This window comes from Bactrocera neohumeralis, unplaced genomic scaffold (genome assembly GCF_024586455.1).
Source record: "Bactrocera neohumeralis isolate Rockhampton unplaced genomic scaffold, APGP_CSIRO_Bneo_wtdbg2-racon-allhic-juicebox.fasta_v2 ctg697, whole genome shotgun sequence".
Taxonomy (NCBI): Eukaryota; Metazoa; Arthropoda; class Insecta; order Diptera; family Tephritidae; genus Bactrocera; species Bactrocera neohumeralis.
In genome coordinates this window covers 63,454-77,744 of record NW_026093784.1, presented here as the reverse complement: position 1 = coordinate 77,744, position 14,291 = coordinate 63,454, and the positions used below count along the sequence as shown (strand labels likewise).

Genomic DNA, 14,291 nt, shown 5'->3' with positions numbered 1-14,291 from the left:
TCGTTTTCCAAGAAAAACATGGGTTCATCGCCGCTAATTGTATTTTTTCCTGGGATATCTTTGGATGTTGGTACGCAGCTCTCAAGTAATTGCTCAAGAAAAAAAATACATTATTTCTCAAGTAATTTTGGCAGCTGGTTACGCATTGTGAATGATCTACATTAGAAGAGCAAGAGAGAATAAACAAAGAAAACAAACTTTAATGTATATGGTAACATAAATATTTTCATTGAGATTTAAGAAATGTTGTTGATGATTGGTAGGTTTTATACAACATTTCAAAATGGAATATACTTCATAATAATGATTTCAACTAATTTAGGATGAATTTGACGATTACTTTGAATTTCCCTTAAGAAACAATTGTTGATTTGATGTTTCTTCGCAAAACAAGGTTTGCCATATTCACATTTTACTGAAAAAAAGTATCAAAAATTGGTACTAGATTTCTTGAGAGCTGCGTACTAGCACAAGTAAGTTTGTCGCAGGAAAGTATCTTGACCGTTTCTTAAGCGTTTTTTTATATGAAGTTTTTACGTTTCTTGAGAGCTGCGTACTAAGCTTTAAGAATGCAACGCGCGCGCCGCGCTTCAAAAAAATAACCATGGCAACCCTTTTCTTATTGTGCAAATGCAGAGAATTGTAACTAAAATAAAATAATTAAAATAAAGCTTTATTTACAACAAATATTAAAAAAATGAATATACCGAAACGTTATAGTGAAGTGTTAGTAAGTGAAAAGTGCACAATATAAGTGAAAAAGTTACTCACAATACACAAATTATCAATGTAAAAGTTGTCAATTTTTCAACTTTAAATGCAAATATCTTTAAAACTATAAGTCAGCGGCAACTAAATGTATATATTTTCGTGATCTGGAGAACGCCACCTTTCCAGTGACATCCATTTTATCCCCGAAATCCGGGGATGCTAATCTAAATCCCAGCCAATAATTAAAATAAAGCTTTATTTACAACAAATATTAAAAAAATTAATATACAGAAACGTTATAGTGAAGTGTTAGTAAGTGAAAAGTGCATAATATAAGTGAAAAAGTAACTCACAATATACAAATTACCAATGTAAAAGTTATCAATTCTTCAACTATAAATGCAAATATCTTTAAAACTATAAGTCAGCGGCAACTATATATATATATTTTCGTGATCTGGAGAGCGTCACCTTTCCACTGATACCCATTTTATCCCCGAAATCCGGGGATGCTATTCTAAATTTTACCCTAATTATTTTATTTTAGTTACAAATAGATTTTATAATTTCTATTTAAATTATAATGATTTGTTACAGTTTTTTTGTTAACAATTTATGCAGAAGGTGCTCCAATTCACAATAGCCATGCATAATAGTCATTCACAATAAATTGAACGAATCAGCCGTTCATATATCACTAGATTCTGCAATGGGTGCTCTCGTGCCCTTGTATATTTCGGTATAGCATTTTTGCCATCTGCAATCTTGCAAAAGCAAGCGAATACCCCTATTGTATGCGAGCCTAAAACTAATGAGTGCAAATGTTTATTGTTGTTGTTATTATTATTTAAGAGAAAGAGAGAATTTAGTTTAAGGAAAGATCCATTAGCAAGTATGGAAATTATGAAAAGAGAAAAAGAGATAAGAGATGAATAATAAGACAGGTAAAGAGAGAATGAAGAGAGAAGTGTATGTTGTTGGTAGTGGGAGTATTGGCATAGATAACGTAATGGTATATGACTATATTATATAGTGTAAAAATAACTTTTATTCAATATTGAACTTTTGTTCAATAATTTTAGTACACACAATAAAAAAAGGGTTGCATTCTAACTAATAATCAGTGTTACCTTACTTACATATTTCACAAAAGAACCAAAAGAAATAAAGAAAACAAAGAATACCCCAATGACAGGAAATATATAACACATTAGTTTTCCGCATATAATTCCTTTCTGCATTGGGGGCCTTCGGCCGCGCTTCAAAAAAATAACCTTCGGTCGGACCAACACCTGGGCGTGCTCAGTTCCTTTGCGTTCAACAACTCCTTTCTGCGTTGGCGATCCAACACCGGGATTTATCAAGATAATGAGAATTCGGAAAGATTTTACAATACTCATCACACGATAATGAATTTAGTTACGACGCCATATTCTTTCTTTTTTCTTATTTTTATTCTATTACAAAATATGGTAACACTAATTTTTTGTTGTTTACAACCATTTTCTTATTTTATGAAAAAATGGATTTTAACTAAAGTTTGATATGGAATTAAAGTTACTTATGCACTATTTAATATAAAATAAATGATTAGAAACTAATTAGTGAAGTGTTTGTGGATATAAAAGTATAAAATATAGCTGTGAAATGCATTATAAATCGGAGAAACACGCATTTTAAATAGTTGATTTTTTGAACTTTAAATGCAAATATCTCAAAAACCATAAGTCAGCGGCAACTATATGTGTATACATTTTTGATCTGGATCTGATCCTCTATCCGTACATACCCATTTTAACCCCGAAATCGGAGGATGCTATTCTAAATCGCAGCCTAAATAATTTGCTTTTGCTGGTATATTATTCGTGTGTATGAAAATACACGTGAGTTCATCGATAGGTAATACAATATCATTTCTGGGTACATCCATCCTAATGGAAAGCACATCCTTAGTTAGTCTGCGCTCTAAATTGTGCAGTTGTTTGCAAATACTACGCCTTTATGATTGGCTTGTAAATTCATATATATTGGTATGTACACTCTAAAATCAAAATATGATTGCACATCTATTAAATCCTTTTCTGTCATCCTTAGCAAAGGAGTTTTAGTTATTTTTTCAAGCACTTTAATTTACAGGATTTTTACATTGATAATCATTGGAATAAGTTGCCGGAAAGTTGGCGGCTACATTTGGAACAGTTACATCCTGAAGAGTTGGCTACTCTTTTAAATTATAACAAGTTTAGCAAGCAGAAGCATGCTGTTTGGCCATTGTCATTATTAGCTTTACGTCACTTATTATTACAATTGAGTATACCAAGAAATCAATCTACAAATTCAATCGATTTGGTAAATATATCCTGACTTTCCCCAAGACTTAATTTACCATTTAGTAATGATTTAAAAAAAAAAAAAATAGAGTGTATCGCAGAGGCCTGTTCTCAGCGACAGAAAGCTTGGGCATGCATTTAATAAATGCGTTAAACCTAAGAAGCGCCATGAAATACAGTTAATGGCATCTATTTGTGAATACAGCTGTCAAATATCGCCAGTTGATTTTGTTGTGGATTTCGGCGCGGGCTTAGGGCATCTCGCACGATTACTTGGTTATGGCTACGGTGTACGAGTTTCTTGTATAGAAATGCGTTCAGAACTTAATTTACAAGCACGCTGTATTGACACAAAATTGGAAAGTGTTCTTCAAAAACATTTACCATCAGAGAATCTACCGTGTTTTAAACGACCAAAACATGTAACATTATGCATAACACCAGACATGCAACCACATCAGTTTCTTCATATAATTGCGGAATCACAACATAAGACAAATACAAATTTTAAGTTTGGGATAATTGGTTTACATCCCTGTGGTGATTTAGCAGTTATATTAATGCGTATGTTCACAAATATTCCTCAGGCTCGTTTTCTTAATTTTGCTAGTTGTTGTTATATGAAATTAACTACGGCTGAAACACAATCTAATATTAAACTACAAGGATACCCTCTTAGCCAATACTTATTAAAACAACAGGAATTCTCGTTTTTGAGTTATGAAGCTCTTGAGATATCTTGTCATGGTATGGAAATATATTGCGATCGTCTGGCTAGAGGTGATTATGAATATTTAAAAGTACATTCTTTTCGAGCGGCGGCAGAGCGAATCATTATTAACCAATGGCCCAATTTAAGACATTGTGGGCTACGAAGTGTTAAGCATGTTCCTGGTATGGACTTCGAAGAGTATGTATAAATTAATATATTTATGTATGTATGTTTGTATATATCATACGTAGTTTATTATGCATACATATTTCTAACCAAAATTCAATATCGTTTACAGTTATTTCTACAAAGCGACTCAAGGAGTTGAGGCGTCCAATTTACCACGTTCTGATTTGCAAACTACAACAACTCAAAATGATTTACTTCATTGGCAACGAATTGTTATTTTTTACACTCTCCGACTTATGTTTGCACCGCTAATAGAGAGTATAATACTTTATGATCGGGCTTTATATCTTCAAGAAAATGGTGATTATAAGAATACAATAAAATTAATATAAATATAATTAACTGTCTTTCAGAGTGTCAAGTAAATATTAAAGCAGCTTTTGATCCTCGCATATCCCCGCGGAATCACATAACTTGTTCCTTCAAACTCAAATAATCTTGTTGATGTTATTTAATATTTTCCATACAAGTTCCGCTACAGTAAGTTATTGCCATGCTGGAAAATATAGAAAGCTTAAACCTTATACATGTAATAAATGATAAATTAAATTCTGCCAATTTATAATTAAATTATATTTATTTACTTAATAAGAAAAAAATATCTTTTATGGAGATCTATATATTCACTTTGATCGGTAAGTTAAGACTTAACTCGTCATATTGATCATTTATAAACGTACTTTATAGAATTTCCGACGTGTATACTTTATTCAGGGGAGAACAAATTTAAAAAGTAAATATTGTCAATTTATATTTAGAATAAGCCAAGGGTCAAGAAAGCATTTTTTCAGCTTGTTTATATTTTTATGTAGCTATCACCTTATAAAAATGTTTGAAGAGAACCTTAAAAGTTTCTTCCCCCAGTGTGGACCATGACAATCAAGCATTTCTTTTAATTTAACCACAGTTTCACTTTGTTTTGCTGTGATAATGAAGTAGCCAATTTTGTCAGATACTTACATTTGGCGATGCCGATTTATAGATAAACTGTCTTTAAATTAGTTAATCGTTAACTTTTCAGATATAGTTACTTCGGAAATGTTCCGATTTGTTAGATAAGCGTATAATTATAATTAACAAATAAACATACCAACATATTTCAGTAAGTTTATGTAAACTGTATTTAGAGTGTTATTTATTTAATGGTTGAAAATTTTATAGATATACATACATAAATGCACAGATAAAACTCATCATTATTTATAGTATCCCTTCTTGGTAGCTCCTTCTACTATTGTTCTAATAGCAGCAAATGCCTCTTGAGACGTGGGCTCAATCTCATTTGCAGGTAATATAAACATATCCGAGCTATCTGGGGGCCCCCGCAATTCGAAAGTGTAGGCAATAGGTATTTTTATTTTGCTGTACGCCCAATCCATACTGCCTCCACTAGATGGATAAATTGTTTCAATCAAACTTCCGCTTGTATAATTACGACCGGTAAGTTCACGGATACGACCGGCAGCATTTCGTCCAAATTCTTGTAAATCATCATAGTTCGCTATATGCTCCTTGGTATAGCCATATGGGAACATTATCATTTGTGAATAAGAATGTAAGGCTATATAAGTTCTGATTTGCTCCTTTTCCGCATGCGCCGTAAGAAAGTCCATCAAACGTTTAGTTTCAGCTTCACTTGCTGCATTGGGACCGGAATAATCATAGCGGCATGGATCACCACTAGCTCCGGTGGTATTCCAGTGATCTGGATAATTGCGATTCAAATCAACACCACGGCATATGCCAAATAATTGACGATTTTTTCGCCACATTCGGTCATGTTCAAACGTATATTTATATCCATCTGGGTTAACGCAAGGGAATACAATCCAGTTATAATTGTTTGCCAACTTTCGAACAGCCTCATCTTTAGTAGTAAGCAGCTCATTTAAAAGATATGTAGCTGCCGCAGGAGCAATCCATTCGCGAGCATGTATACCACTCTCTATAAAAATAGCTTTGTTAGACTTATTTCTTGACAACTTTAAACCCTTAATAGGAACACCCTCTGTACTATTGCCCATATCTATTATTGTTAGATCTGTGGGATATTGTGCCACCATATATTCCAACCACGCATAAATAGTTTGCAAATGAAAAAAATGTTTCCAATCGAGTGCAGAACCAGGTGTGTCTGCTGGCAAAACTTCTTTCATGTTGCGATCTATTTTCTCCTGGAAATTGAATGTCTGAAAAAAAGACAAATTCGTAAATTTTCGAATACATATGTATGTGTGCCTCTGCATTATTATTTTCTTATGAATGCATACCAATATGCGATGCTTGACATTAAAAGTTTGCAATAAATTTGCAAAATCGGCCACTTTATGTGCAGCCACCAAAACCGTCAACTTTTGTCCTACTTCCCTTGCGTGTCCCATAAAAGTCAAGCTGTCGCTTTGTTGTTCTAACTTTTGAAAGAGATCCACATGCTTATCTGTATCCAATTCAACACTGTAAACCCGATAGTGATCGTACCGAGCAATATCCTCAGGAACAAGTGAAAGATTATCCATTATACAATGTTCCGAGTATTCTCTTGCTTTTCCAACATATTTTTCGCTGTTTTTTTCAGCGTTGACACTATCTTTTGCTAGCATTGCTGAGAACATAATGATCAGTAAAAAGGCATTAATACTCAAATGCTGCGATGAACAACGCTTATATATCATTTCTTAACGCAAATATAATAAACATATATAAATATATGTCACAATTTCTTTATTTACTTTAGCTTTGTATACATATGTATGTATAAGTATTTATATGTATTCATTTGCTTTATCAGTTATTTAATTTGTGCTAAGTTTGACAGCACACAAAGAAATGACATGTCTCAGTAAGCAGTTCTGTGATCTTTTTGGGAAATCTGTCACAAAACTCATGCCGTATTCATCTTATCACTAATTTACTTTATTGTTTTATGAAAAATCTTACAGTAAGCGAAATTTAAATGTTTCTCATAGAAGAAAATAGATTAAAAAATGATAATTTAATAAAAATATGTGGTTCGTATTACGAATAAAAGTTAAATATTATCACGGTAGTGAAAGTAATTGCAATTAATCTCTTCAATTTTATTATGCTCAGCTGAACATACAAATCTACATAGTTTTATACAATGGTACATACGATTGTATGTCTGAGGACAGTCAGAAAATTTACATACATATGTATGTATTGATAGCCGTTCTTGGAATGCAACTTTAGAACATGATTTTCCGCTTGAAAAAAAATTCAATGACCAACCTGGCGCCAAACGTGTAAGATTTAATTTTTATTATTAATTAAATTTTTAAACTTTTTAGGTGCATCTTTTGCTTATTGAAAAAACACGCGCCCACCAGAGATGGACGCAATTCAAAATAAAAGTGCTGACATTCGTATTGTGAAGATACGAATTTTCAATCAAGAACTTTTTTAAAATAGTCGCCTATATTATTAACAATGTTTTTTACTATGCGTTAGATTAATGAATAATATTGATTTGAAAACCTTTCGTTCAGTTTTTTATTAGCTGTTTAGCTATGTCTGAACTAAACCCCAACTGCAACTATCAAAATCGGATACAACAAGGTCTTTTCAACTAAATTACATACTTACCACGTTATGGCAAGAACACGATAACTTAATGCGAATTAAATTAACCATTAAAAAGTATGAGACTATTAAAGTCGCGCCAATTTATATATGTGCATATGAAACATTTTTGCGTATTTTCAAAAAGCAAATCATTTAGAAATTCACATTCCATTTTTTCATAACAAAAGTAAAGTGGAGGAATTAAAACAACTAAAAGAATTTCTTATTACAAACAACTTGTCATTTTATGAATTTAACTCAATTTTTTAATACCTATTGGTATACACTATAGTTCCCCGTGCAGATAGGTATACACTATAGTGTATTTAAACTCGGTTATAACTGCATAAGCGGTGTCTACGCCAATAAAGAAAAAAAAGTGTATTCAAATCTTTAGCATTACTAAATTTTTAAAAATATGTATTAAGTTGTTTCAGTATAAAGTACACGTATTTCCTTTTGCGGGTTATAGACATAATATTTGAACTAGTTTTTTTTAGTTTTGTGTGTTTTAGATTTATAATTTTTCAGTAAACCAATCGTTTTTGATTTCTGTTTTAATTTATGTTGTCGTTTAATTGGCTTTCCCTCCAGTAAAGAAGGAAAATCTCCCTTCTGTTTTTTTGTATTAATGTTATTTCGTTGTATATTTTTGGCTTCAAATTCGATTTGTTTTTCATTGCTTTTACTACCATTTAATTCAACCATATGTAATTTTTTTTTGTTGTTTTGTTTTTTAATAATTGTTGTTTGATTTACTGGTTTCTCTTCCTTTTCATTTTTGTTAACTTTTAATGGTTTTTCAAAAACATTAGCAATGTATTTATTTCTATTCTGTTCCATTTTCTTCTTCTTTATGTCTAATTCCACTTCCGAAAGGTTTGGCTTTCCTGCTTGTTTTCCGAGTAGTTTCCGTGGCCGCTTCTCTTTATATTCCAGTTCTTCATTATTGTTGGAATTAACATTTTCCATTGTTGTAACATTCGCTATCGCGTCGTCCAAAACTTTTTCATCCGCTTCTTGCTGTTCCTTAGTCATCGGAATGGTGTTTGAGAATTTCTTCAGTTTTGCTACATAAAAACCATCCATATTATGTATGTGCGGATAATACCGGCGAGTTAAATTTAAACTGGGATGAAAGCGGTATTGGCGATACTTTGTAAAGCCTTCAACGCCAAAATCTAAACCAGTTGGAACAAGCTTAACATTTCGTTTTCTGAGGGCATAGTCTATAACCCATTCATTCTCTTCAGGCAATACCGAACATGTTGAATACACAATGTATCCACCCGTTTTAGATTTGGCATCTACACAATCAATGGCAGTTAACAACAACTTCCGCTGAAGATTATAACAACGCTGTACATCTATCTCATTCTTTGTCGATTTGACACTTGGATCTTTAGCCACAACACCTGTGCCTGTGCATGGAGCATCTAAGAGAATACGATCAAATCCAGATATTAAATTACGAAATTTACAACCATCTTCACAGCTGACAATAGCGTTAATAACGCCAAGGCGATGAAAATTTGCTACTACTGCTTTTATCCGCTCCCGATTGGCATCATTCGCAAAAAGAACGCCTGTGTTTTTCATAATCGAAGCAATGTGCGACCCTTTGCCGCCTGGTGCAGAACACATATCTAAAATACGTTCATTCTCTTGAGGTGCTAAAGCCATGACTGGTAGCATTGAGGATGCTCCCTGAATCATATAATGGCCAGCCAAGTATTCGGGAGTAGCACCAAGTGGAACTTGTGAATTATAAACAACTAAACCGACTTTAGTCCATTTGCCCAAGGGATCTAAGTTGACGCCGCGGTTTATTAATGCTGCAGCCAAATCTCTTCGACGTGTTTTTAATGAATTTGTACGAATGGTTAATGGGCGGGCAACCTAATTAAAAATTTTTTAGATTTAAAACCACAAAGTAAATAGTATAATAACTCACTTCAGAGGTTTCTAAATATTCCATAAGTTCCGTTAACGGGAACATGTCCATTAATTTACCCATTAGAAAATCATTATAGCTGTAGTAGATACAGAGATCGTGTCGTAACAGATCTAAATATTCTTGCCGAGACCGACCTTCTTGGCGATATCTTTTGAAATCAGATAAAACAAGCGTAATATCCTTAATACGTTGTTGTATTTCCTGAAGTGTAATTTCCTTTTGGTTATCTTCATCTTCCTCTGGAAATTTGAAAACTTCTTGACGATCAATCGACATTTGCATTTCCTTGGTAGCCATTTCAGCTTCCATAGCTTCGCGTTTCTTTAATCTCTTATTTTCCCGTTCAATCGGTAATAGACTATCGTCAACTTCATCGTCTTTGGATTTGCTATTGGTAGAATCAGTATCCTCTTCATCAGATAACTCAAAGTCGTCATCTGAATTGGCATTTTCATCGTCATAATCTGATATGTCATCTAGCTTTTCCATTTTAAAAGTTTCTTTACAAGCATCGTCTTCGCCATTTTCTTCTTCTTCACTTTCGGTTTGTTCTTCTAGTAAGTCTTCTTCACTTTTCTCAGCTTCAGACATTTCTTGGTCTTGGTCATCACTAGACTGTAATTTCTTTAGCTTTTTTAACTGCTTCGGTTTCAGCCACTCTTTATTATCGTCAGTAAATCCCACAATCTTTTGTTTTTGAAATTTCAAATGCTGCTGGATTCCTGCCAAAGCTTGTGGCTTATCAGTGTTATATTTATTTTGTAATTCTGCTTCGTCGATTACATCGGCACCCTCGCTTAATTTCCTTTGTTGTTTATTAAGCTTCTGTTTCTTTACCTTTTGGATTTCTTTTTTCTGATCACGCTTAACCAGTCGTTGCCTTTGGCGATGGGATAGTTTTTTATCATCCATGTCATTTGAAGGCGCTGTAAGATGAAATTGTATATTCAAAGCTGTATATATTTTGGATTGATATAACTCCTTTACCAAAAGATTTTTTCGGGAAAGTTGGCGGCTTTTGCTTGCGGGACTTTCGACCAGGCCCTTTTTTTGGCTTTTCACTAAATTCTGCTTTCCGTCCCATTGTATTATTATTAATGAAAATTTATTTGTTTCTAGCAGCCCAACGTGAATTCTCTAATCGTAGTAAGGAACAACACGTGGAATCAAAAATTTGTATGTTGAGAGATCTTTTGACACTTTACTTGAGAATTTGAAAAGCGGTATGATTATTTTGACATTTAGAAGAATCAGCTGTAATAGAGCCTTATCACACGAGGCAACTTTTGTTGCGGCAACTCTTGGTTTATAGGCGAGGGGGCGAGGCAAGGGGGGGTGTGTTCTTATTCGTAGCAGTTCGCTGCGACGTTTTTCGGCATTCGTGTTCTTTCTTTCGTAGTACATAGTTGTATTTGCGTATATTTTTTTGAAATTAATATTTTGAATATATTTAAAAAATTTAATTTCATCTTTTGGTAAGTAATTTGCAAATATGTATACAAATATACATAATATAATATAAATATTTTAGAAAATGGAGTATGACGAAAAAATCGAATTAATTAAAGATATTGTGAAATGTATGGAGGAAGCAATACAAATTGATTTAGACGATAGTAAAAAGGGTGATATATCTTTGTTTTAATAAATAAAATGTATTTCTTAATTGACAGAGCTGATTAATATATGTGATAGAGTGGCCCAAATACCTATAAGGAAAAAGAAGCGACAATGGGTTAAAGTAAAGAGTAGACAATGGGTTAAAGTAAAGTGAAAGAGAATGAGTTGCAAGTTGCTCGTGTGAAGGTAATGGGCGACAGCAAAAGAGAATCGCCCGAGAATTAGCAACTAAAGTTGCCTCATGTAATCGCAAACATATCAACCGTGAACAAATGTCCAAAAAAAGAAGAAGAGGTGTTTTGTTTTCATTTTTATTAATAAATATTATATTCAATTATCGATTTTTATTTGATTTGCTGAATATCAAGGTTTAATAATACTGCAGTGCATATCTATTGAAAAATTCATCAAAATGAATACGAGATATTAACTTTATTTTAATGGCCAATATTTTTTGGATACATTGCAATGCGGAGCAAATAATATAAATAATTTTCAGCTAATGTATAGATTGAATACAGGCTGTACTGAAGTATAACACAATGAATATAGAACTCGCCAGCTTTGAATTGAGCTCCAAGGCATTAATTGGATCTCTATTAGCATTATGCGCGTTATTCGCTTTTTGCCGCAATTTATTGCTGGAGGATGTTATATGTATACCTGGAAAAACTAAACATAGCTGGAAGTCTATCAAAATACTAGACAAGGTTGGAACATATATTTATTTTTTTATAGACGTACATACATACGTAAATAGAAATTTATATTAACATTTTATTACATAGGCATGTTACTGCAACGCTTGTGAAATTCTATTGACTCATTCAGAAGGTCTCTTTTGCGACTGCTGTGGTATTTGTACCCATTCAGCCCATGCCTGTTCTAAAAAAATTGATATTAATTTTAAATGTAAAGATAAATGGCTCCGTCATGAAAAGGTTATGCGTCATTTATGGATTCGTGGTAACTTGCCAGTTGGGGTTGTTTGTTCATTATGTGATGTCGAAATCGATTACCATGCAACAGCGGGCCTCTTTGGCTGGCGGTGCGCTTGGTGCCAACGCTGCTACCATAATAACTGCTACAAAAGTATTGATACAAGAACTGAATGCGATTTGGGGGAATTTCAGGACATGATATTTCCACCGTATTGTATTATTGCGGCACGAACTCGTGAAAGTGTGCGATTGCATTTGGCTGGTATTAAACCACCTAACATTGAAGGTTGGGAACCTTTAATTGTTATTGCCAATACAAAATCTGGGAGCAGTACCGGGTCACATGTGGTAGCATTGCTTCGCGGTTATTTGCATCCACTTCAAGTAATGGAGTTGGGTGGTCGGGGACCACAAGATGCCATGCAATGGGCTGCAAAAGCCAGTCCGCGTCCCTGTAGAATCTTAGTTGCTGGTGGAGATGGGACAGTAGGATGGGTGTTAAATACTATATTCGCGCTAAATATAAAGGTAATATATATAAAGTCATACCTAATATACATTTTGTTATAATTAAGAAATTGAAGCCGGTGCCCTCAGTTGCAATTATGCCGTTGGGGACAGGAAATGACCTTTCACGGGTAATGGGTTGGGGTTCGCACCCGCCTAATACTTTGGACCCTATTACAATACTCAGAAACGTAAGTATTTTAGCTGGATTTTTTGATATTTCAAGTTACTGATTTATTTAATATTTAGATAAAAAGTGCTCGCTCAGTAAATTTGGATCGCTTCGATTTGCAAATAGAAAAACTGCATTATCGTTTACCAATCCAGAGACATCCTATTAAAACGATTCATGTCTATAATTACTATAGTATTGGAGTAGATGCATTGGTCACTTATAATTTTCACAAAACTCGAGAATCTCGATTTTACTTGTTAAGTAGTCGAATTTTTAATAAGGTAATCAAAACACACTTGCTATAACCAAGAAAAAAAATAGATTTTCTACTATTTTTGTTAGTTAATATATTTTGGCTTTGGCACACAACAAATTGTTCAACGGGATTGCGAAAGGATTGAACAAAAACTAGATCTATACCTGGATGGTCATATTGTAGAGTTACCAGAATTGCAATCAATTATATTCCTTAATATTGATTCATGGGGAGCTGGTTGTAAATTATGCGGTGGGTTTAAAAAATATATTATAGGCGTAAATGTTTTTATTTAGTTTTTAATATCAACTGTTAATCAGAACTTAGCAATTCAGATGCCAAATATAAGATAGAAAACTCAATTTCGGATGGCATGTTAGAGGTTTTTGGCCTTGTTTCGTCCTTTCATATGGCACAATTGCAGTGTGGCATTAGTAAACCAGTGCGCATTGGTCAAGCGAAGCAAATACGGGTAGGATTACTATTTAATCGAAGTACATGAAATAATTTACAATTAACTCTTTAGATTGTTATAAAATCTACCTGCCCTATGCAATCGGATGGAGAACCATGGATGCAGCCTCCTGCCGATATACGTTTACAATGTCGCAGTCAGGTTCGCATGTTGAAGCTTGAGAGCTAGTGCATCTGTTTAAATATTAAAATGTACATAAAGTCTAATTACTTGTGTATGTATGTATATGTACATTTTTATTTATTCTATACATGGTTTAATAACAAAACTAACTAATAATAACAGTTGAAATCGAATGCTTCTTAATTTATAGTACATATTTTGAATGTGACAGAAGAGTGAAGATTAGAATCCTTTTTAATAAAATACTATGCACCGAAGCTATAATAATTAATGAGTGGATTTTTTATATCATTTATACTTATGTATGTGTAAATAATTTTGACAACGTAACCGGCCAACACCATTTCATATAATCAATCTTTAAGCCGAATTAAAGTTATTTCAGAAAAGGACATGCTTGAAATTTCAGATATGATCAGAGGGACTAGTTCGCGAATATATGTATAAACAAACGGACATTGCTTAATCCCTCAGTTCGTTGCACTCATCATTTATATATCTACTTTATTGGGTGTCCAACGTTTCCTTCCGTTTGTTGCCAACTTCGTGCCAAACTTAATCGGGTTATAAAATCGGACTCAAATTATGTTATGTCACATATTGAATTATACAGTTTAGCAAATTCTTTGATGAAAATCAAATAATTTTAAATAGCTTTAAGTTCCGAGAACTATCGGAACGGTATCAGAAAATATTTAATTACATTGTTATTG

The 14,291-nt window shown here is 33.2% G+C and overlaps 4 protein-coding genes and 1 long non-coding RNA gene across 7 annotated transcripts; 2 read left to right on the top strand and 3 right to left on the bottom strand.

Moving 5' to 3' along the window:
* Positions 1–614: 614 nt before the first annotated feature.
* Positions 615–1,525, bottom strand: LOC126767482 (uncharacterized). Its single transcript, XR_007669103.1, has 2 exons — positions 1,183–1,525; positions 615–889 (listed from the first exon to the last, which is right to left on the bottom strand). It is a non-coding gene; the product is annotated as an uncharacterized LOC126767482 (long non-coding RNA).
* Positions 1,526–1,803: 278 nt separating this feature from the next.
* On the top strand, positions 1,804–4,512 carry LOC126767478 (methyltransferase-like protein 25B). 2 transcript variants are annotated; one of them, XM_050484971.1, is made up of 5 exons: positions 1,804–2,741; positions 2,806–3,060; positions 3,131–3,951; positions 4,052–4,242; positions 4,296–4,512. In XM_050484971.1, exons 1-5 carry the CDS (start codon positions 2,583–2,585, stop codon positions 4,376–4,378), a joined length of 1,509 nt encoding a protein of 502 aa, XP_050340928.1. In that variant the 5' UTR covers positions 1,804–2,582; the 3' UTR covers positions 4,379–4,512. The 2 variants fall into 2 exon arrangements, with proteins under 2 accessions (XP_050340928.1, XP_050340929.1); XM_050484972.1 differs by having other exon boundaries at positions 1,806–2,741; positions 2,848–3,060.
* Positions 4,513–5,039: 527 nt separating this feature from the next.
* On the bottom strand, positions 5,040–6,745 carry LOC126767479 (zinc carboxypeptidase-like). The gene is made up of 2 exons (XM_050484973.1): positions 6,213–6,745; positions 5,040–6,131 (listed from the first exon to the last, which is right to left on the bottom strand). The coding sequence occupies exons 1-2, from the start codon at positions 6,612–6,614 to the stop codon at positions 5,139–5,141; spliced, it is 1,395 nt and encodes a 464-aa protein (XP_050340930.1). The 5' UTR covers positions 6,615–6,745; the 3' UTR covers positions 5,040–5,138.
* Positions 6,746–7,908: 1,163 nt separating this feature from the next.
* LOC126767476 (uncharacterized) lies at positions 7,909–10,615 on the bottom strand. Its single transcript, XM_050484968.1, has 3 exons — positions 10,469–10,615; positions 9,479–10,407; positions 7,909–9,423 (listed from the first exon to the last, which is right to left on the bottom strand). The coding sequence occupies exons 1-3, from the start codon at positions 10,563–10,565 to the stop codon at positions 8,011–8,013; spliced, it is 2,439 nt and encodes an 812-aa protein (XP_050340925.1). The 5' UTR covers positions 10,566–10,615; the 3' UTR covers positions 7,909–8,010.
* Positions 10,616–11,400: 785 nt separating this feature from the next.
* LOC126767477 (diacylglycerol kinase epsilon) lies at positions 11,401–13,746 on the top strand. 2 transcript variants are annotated; one of them, XM_050484969.1, is made up of 7 exons: positions 11,401–11,811; positions 11,890–12,570; positions 12,618–12,740; positions 12,799–13,005; positions 13,067–13,232; positions 13,301–13,452; positions 13,507–13,746. In XM_050484969.1, exons 1-7 carry the CDS (start codon positions 11,644–11,646, stop codon positions 13,621–13,623), a joined length of 1,614 nt encoding a protein of 537 aa, XP_050340926.1. In that variant the 5' UTR covers positions 11,401–11,643; the 3' UTR covers positions 13,624–13,746. The 2 variants fall into 2 exon arrangements, with proteins under 2 accessions (XP_050340926.1, XP_050340927.1); XM_050484970.1 differs by having other exon boundaries at positions 11,404–11,811; positions 12,627–12,740.
* The last annotated feature ends 545 nt before the right edge of the window (positions 13,747–14,291 follow it).

Coding starts and splice junctions, on each gene's coding strand:
- LOC126767478 (XM_050484971.1), top strand. CDS start 2,583: ATGAAAATACACGTGAGTTCATCGATAGGTAATACAATATCATTTCTG. Junction 2,742..2,805: donor TTGTAAATTCATATATATTG/GTATGTACACTC, acceptor TGTCATCCTTAG/CAAAGGAGTTTTAGTTATTT. Junction 3,952..4,051: donor CCTGGTATGGACTTCGAAGA/GTATGTATAAAT, acceptor TATCGTTTACAG/TTATTTCTACAAAGCGACTC.
- LOC126767479 (XM_050484973.1), bottom strand. CDS start 6,614: ATGATATATAAGCGTTGTTCATCGCAGCATTTGAGTATTAATGCCTTT. Junction 6,132..6,212: donor ATGTCAAGCATCGCATATTG/GTATGCATTCAT, acceptor TCTTTTTTTCAG/ACATTCAATTTCCAGGAGAA.
- LOC126767476 (XM_050484968.1), bottom strand. CDS start 10,565: ATGGGACGGAAAGCAGAATTTAGTGAAAAGCCAAAAAAAGGGCCTGGT. Junction 10,408..10,468: donor TTTCCCGAAAAAATCTTTTG/GTAAAGGAGTTA, acceptor TTCATCTTACAG/CGCCTTCAAATGACATGGAT. Junction 9,424..9,478: donor AATATTTAGAAACCTCTGAA/GTGAGTTATTAT, acceptor ATTTTTAATTAG/GTTGCCCGCCCATTAACCAT.
- LOC126767477 (XM_050484969.1), top strand. CDS start 11,644: ATGAATATAGAACTCGCCAGCTTTGAATTGAGCTCCAAGGCATTAATT. Junction 13,006..13,066: donor GTAGTCGAATTTTTAATAAG/GTAATCAAAACA, acceptor TATTTTTGTTAG/TTAATATATTTTGGCTTTGG. Junction 13,453..13,506: donor GTCAAGCGAAGCAAATACGG/GTAGGATTACTA, acceptor TTAACTCTTTAG/ATTGTTATAAAATCTACCTG.